This window comes from Cryptotermes secundus, unplaced genomic scaffold, assembly GCF_002891405.2.
Source record: "Cryptotermes secundus unplaced genomic scaffold, Csec_1.0 scaffold1033, whole genome shotgun sequence".
Taxonomy (NCBI): domain Eukaryota; kingdom Metazoa; phylum Arthropoda; class Insecta; order Blattodea; family Kalotermitidae; genus Cryptotermes; species Cryptotermes secundus.
This window is the reverse complement of record NW_019723917.1, coordinates 664,877-670,577: the sequence shown is the minus strand read 5'-3', so window position 1 is coordinate 670,577 and position 5,701 is coordinate 664,877. Positions and strand designations below refer to the sequence as shown.

General features: G+C 42.9%; 1 protein-coding gene across 2 annotated transcripts in view; it reads right to left on the bottom strand.

Annotated features, from left to right (window-relative positions):
- The window catches only part of LOC111862167 (mucin-5AC), a 181,889-nt gene extending 176,997 nt beyond the window's left edge, over positions 1 to 4,892 (bottom strand). For both annotated transcript variants that reach the window (XM_023847350.2, XM_023847351.2), the window contains exon 1: positions 3,492 to 4,892. In XM_023847350.2, coding sequence (XP_023703118.2) covers positions 3,492 to 4,879 — 1,388 coding nt within the window. In that variant the 5' untranslated portion in view covers positions 4,880 to 4,892. The remainder of the gene's footprint in view (positions 1 to 3,491) is intronic.
- Positions 4,893 to 5,701: the final 809 nt, after the last annotated feature.

Sequence of the window (5,701 nt, the reverse complement as noted above, 5' to 3'; positions counted from 1 at the left end):
TTAGTTTGATCTGTGAGAACAGCTTCCAGTGGCCATCATACACTGTCCTAAGCAAGAAACAGGTGTAGCAGGGATAGCACCGTTCCGACTGCGCTGATACAAGCAAAGGCGAGAGGAAAAGAGCGGTGTTAGTGTTCTTTCTTTTCTCTTTTACGTCATTTTTCTGGATTTTTTCGGTCAATTTTTAAATATTTTCAGATCATCAAAATCCGGGCCCTGGTAATGACTAAGCACTAAAGCACCAGAACAATGTCCTCGCCTGAGGAGTGCAGTGTTCCTTCTCCATTTTGGGGCGGAACTGAGATAATACACTTTCCTAATTCTCCTTACTTTAATAAGTTCCAAAAGTTCGTGGCGATATATTGATACAATTATTGTGTTTCCGGACATTATCCATCGTCCTGGTTTTATTTAAAACACATAACGTTTCGGAGCCTGGATTGTGTCTGCGTATTCAAGTGGATCCTTCTCAGTTGGTCCCAATCGATAGAGCAATTCCCTATCTCAATATCTCCGCCAATCAGTTCGTCTTTGCGTCAAGACCCTAGAGGCTTACCATCAGAATATGTCTACATGTTTAAATATTATGTGCACATCTAAGCTTTGGTTTAGCAAGTGGTACCTTTCATTAAGTTATTCAGTATGCATTTTGCACCTCCCCCGGCGTACTCGATGTCACGCCTTTGAAACCCTCATTTCTGTAATCGCCCTGAACATGCTAAATGAGGAGTATAATTCATTAAGCTTCTCTTTGTGTAGTTATCTCCATTAACGTAAACTTCACTTTATTAGATTCATGTATTTTCCTCAGCCTACTATGCTCATGTGCTCCCCTTGTATGATTCTCCCTGGTGTTGAGAGTGTAGGGTTCATGTCTAAGTGTTTAGTCTGAGCTGTAGTTTCGCGCATTTTAGTCGTTCTACTACCACGCGTCTGTAGGTTTAGGACGTTAAACAATATTTTAACATCGACTGTCATTCTCATTGTTGCATTTTCCGCAGAAACAAATCCTTGCGTCTCATTCTCAATTACTGTATAGTACTTATGTAGCTTACGCACGTCTGTAGAGAACTTGGTACACCCCTTGCTCACCACTGAGACCCACTTGTGGAACATGAGTGAACAGCAGCTGTTGTTGTTATTATACATTATTATTATTATATTTGTAATTTCATGCACAGTTTCTATAAAAATTAGATATATTTTTAGATCATTGTCCTTCAGCTCGTTTAAATTTCTCGCCGAAATAACGAATTGACGGCTAATCATTTTCCTTTTATATTCAGACCCGAAATCTCGTTTCTGTTGGAAATGATGTGCAGCCCGACATTAATTTAACGCTTCGTACATAATTTAAGGATTTGGTGAACACCGGAAATAGAACAGTTGAGCTTTGGCGCAGTGCCTCTGGGTGTACTCGGTTCTGCGACAGTGAGTCAAGCCGACTGTCACAAACCGCGCCAGAAGCTGACTCAGCGTCGACTACACGAGGTCCCAATGCCTGTAGCAGTTCCTGCATGAATTACAACGATCAGAAGCGCATAGAATGAGAGATCTTGTGTAGTCGTGTTCGTTCACATCTCTGATAGGCATATCCATTCAACGGGTTTCTATTAGATTTGACACCATATTGTGGTCGACACAAAAATTATCAGAATAATTTTATTTTGCTTTATGAGCTCAGTTTACGACTGCCCTTAAAACGGCCCCTCATAAAATTATAAGCTTTTACGTCTTAAATTTAGATAATCTTAAGATTTGTAAATTTTATTTTGAATATTTTTGTTTACGGAAACTAGAAGCCCTGTATGCAAGGACGTTATATTCAGATCTGCACGGTGTAATATTTGTCCGCATTGTTGATTAAATTTCCACGCCATAGAAACAATGAAGCTGCGTATAACTTGCTTCTATTTTTCATGACCGCTGATATCAATTTAATTTTATTTTCGGCAATTGAAAACAACAGTCGCCCATGTAAAACAGGAACAAAACAAATTGTCCTACTAGTGGTGACCTACGTTTGACTTGATGTATGCATAACGAGTCAAGAATTCATCACATTAAAGGGACATACCATTTTCGTAACCAAACAAGCGTGAAATGGACGCTGAATCACTTCACGGTATTTCAGTTCAACCGGTATGTGAGTCTGGATGTTGTACACGTCGGTAAATGAAACAAACTGAAGCTATGGCTCGAAGAACTTCTTAGTTTCAAATTATTCAGGACGTTTTCTTGAGTCCGACCTGAATTTATTGAAGTTTCAAATACAGCTTTAACTTCTTTCGATGTTCAAATATTAAAGAATTATTGTTCATATTAGAATAAGTTTCCAAGTAATTTCATATAGATAATTTGGTTAATTTATTCTCTGAGACAGAAAATAAATATTATTTTTATATTATTCTTAGTGGGGTGAGACTGAGTCCACTTAGTACTGCGGCCACTACTGGTCCGTTGTGCCAGCTCCAGATGATAGGTGATGGTGATTGTGGAGCAACTGGTGTAATGAAGATTGGCAGGGGAAACGGAAGTATTGAGAGAAAACCTGCCGCATTGTCACTTTGTCCATTATAACTCCCACATGACTAGACCTGGGTTCCACGCCTGTTGCGTGGAAGGTGCTGTCGGGGTCACTTGGACAGTGCGGTGAAGTATCTATGCTGTAGCATTCCAGTTTCCTAGCGACAGAAATTGTACGAATTATAAAGACTGCCAAATCAAATTAAATAAAATGCTGGTTTAACGTTGCTTGAGGCAGTGTTAATGATGGCCAGCTGTCACTGCAGTACCTCTAAATATGTGACTTCAGATTCCATTTCTACGGAAATCTTAAACTGCAGCTCCACACAGTCTACATATTCCTACAGCAGATTCGCGTTCTACGCCATCAATGCAGGGCCGTGCCCTAGCTCTGGCGGTTAGTCGCCGGCTTCCTACCGCGGCGGCCCGAGTTCGAGGCCAGGTAGGGTCATGTGGGATTTGTGATAGACAAAATGACACTGGAGTAGATTTTCTCCATTTACTTCGGTTTCCCCTGCAAATTCTCCTTCCACTGACTGCTCTACACTCATCATCTAGTGGCCGACGTACCAAGTGGACTCAGTCTCACCCCACCTAAGAAACTTAAAGGAAACTACGTTTAATACCGTATTTTCGCATGTATAGGGTGCACATTTTTTGCAAAAAATTCAAGAGGAAAACTGGGGTGCGGCTTATATTCGAAATATTCGAAATCACACTTCATTTAAAAAAATATATATTTCCAAATTTTGGAATAATTTCTACTCCTGAAATAATATTCCAAGAAAATTATTTTTTCCATAATTTGTCTGAAAATTGTGCTGCGGCCTATACATGCGTAAATACGGTATTCTGTCTATGAATGCCTGGAGCTCGTAATCCTATTGCGAACGACTGTTTACTGGAAATCGCAAAAAAGCGACGATTTAATGGAAGAATTTGCTCCGATCTGAAACTTCACTTACCTCATCTCGAAGTCGTGGAGCTCCTGAAGGGTGAGCGTGTTGGCCACGTCCAGTAGTTGCTTCATGTTTTCCTCCCGCTGTTGCTTGGTAACTGACAACGCCTTGGTCGAGTCCCCGCTTGTTTGCGCTGCTGTTGCAGCGGCACCACTTAGAACACCACCACTACCACCACCACTACCGGCACTGGCACTGCAATTCTTCAGCAGCACGGTTGCTATTGTCGGACTACCCCCCGTCACAGATGGCTGTTGAACCACGATCGTGGTTGCTGCAGAATGTCTTGTAGGCAACGCTGTCGCTCCCGCTATCCCAAGCGGATTTGTAGTTGTGTTCACTTTTGGCGGTGAAGCTGGGATATTTATACTGGTTCCCGCTCCTACGTTAGCCGTGACGCCTGATGACGTAGCACTCTTTTCCAACACCCCTCCTCCACAGGCTCCTGGGATAGCGGTTCCTTGTAGGACTCCCGCCTTTTTCACAAGAACCGTAGTGGTGGTTGAAGAAGTCGATGACGACGCTAAGACTACGGTACCGGTGGCGCCTCTTCCTTTGTCTGGTGTTGTGGTATCCGCCACGACGCTGTGCTGACGTATTTTATCGTCGAACGGACGTCCTTGATCGGTACTAGTGAAACTAGACTGTGAAAAACGTTCAGAGAAAAAGTCGACACGAAGGTCCGGAGGCGGAGGATGGCCCGTTACGTTGTTGCTGTTTTTGTTTCTTCCGTCGGCTTTTTGTCTGTGATGGCGGCGGCGACTAGACCGAGGTGACTTAGTTCTTGTCGTCGTGGAGGAGCCGTCTATAATGTTCCTGTTACTGTGAATAGATGATTTCAGCAAGGATATCTTCTTTGTGTCCTCGTCCATGTGTCCGGTATGCTCTTCGTCATCAACTTCGGTCCTAACAAAAATGAAATGCTGTTCTTTCGAAACCGCCCCCAAAAGTGGCGTTGGTGGTGGAGGAACAGGGTTCGAATCGTCTGTGCTTGATCCGCTGAAGAAATCGTCATCTTTCTCTAGCGATAAGGAAGTCCCGAGAATAGCCTCCATTTGGTTGATTGGTCGCTTTTCTGTTTCGGTGTCCGTGTCGCCGTCCGTCACGGTTATCATTGTAGCTACGGTGTTGGCGGAGTCCGTGCTGGTGTTGATGGTGTTGTTGGAAGAAGTTGATGTGGTGCTGCTACCCATTATCACTACTTTGGGAACTGGTTGCTGTGACGGTTGGTGTTTCTTGTTTGCACGACTTCCGCCAGCGGACTTGAAATGAAACCGCTTTATGGCTAAAGTTGCAGACGAGAATAAGTCATGATCCCCACCACTAGGTGGAGTTCCTGAAGAGGAGAGAGAGGATGAACTGGACATTGGACCCGATCGCTGGAGCACTGTCATCTTGCCCTTACTGTGCGAGCTCTTTCCAAATCCCTGTAAAGAAGAGAACAAGAAATAATTTACAGGAAAATCATATATGTATATCTACAAGACTGCATACGAATATATCCAGGATTTCATTCCGAATGTTTGTTTATGTTTAACTCAATGTTCGTAATGTTATGTAAACTAATCCTATATTTTCAGATGCTGACATAAATTTTAACCGGGTTGGTTCATCATCTTTATTCTTCCACAATTTTTCTTTCGTCATCTCAGAAGTGTAAGCGGGATTTGAACCTTGATATATCCCTGTACCTACAGGGTCGAGCAATTTTTGACGGAGAGAAATTATCATGGCAGTCAGAAGGGAAATCATAGATTATTACAGCTCCATATAATTCGAATTCCTTATACGTATCTAGCGACTGGATACAGAATGAAGGACCGATGAGTCGCAGTTCGAATACGTACCTGTAGGGTCAAGAATTTTCACTTATGTGTCATGTCTAGACCGGCTCTGTGGCACACCCAGTCTCCTATCCATTGAGTAACGGGTGTACTTTCCCCGAGGTAAAGCGGCCAGGGCGTGAAGTTGACCACTCGCCTCCAATTACAGCCGAGATCAAGAAAACTTGTGTGTATATATCCATTTCCCCATAAGCCATTATGGCGTAGTGCTTAATTATTCAAGCACAGGGACAACTTTACCGTTATACGTATATCCCGTATTCATGTCCTGAACGCCTCAGATGAGCCGGTCGAGACCAATGAACGTGATAAAATGATATAAATTCTTTCGGATGTTGGCTGCACTCCCGCCTTCAAGTTGCTGATTTTCAG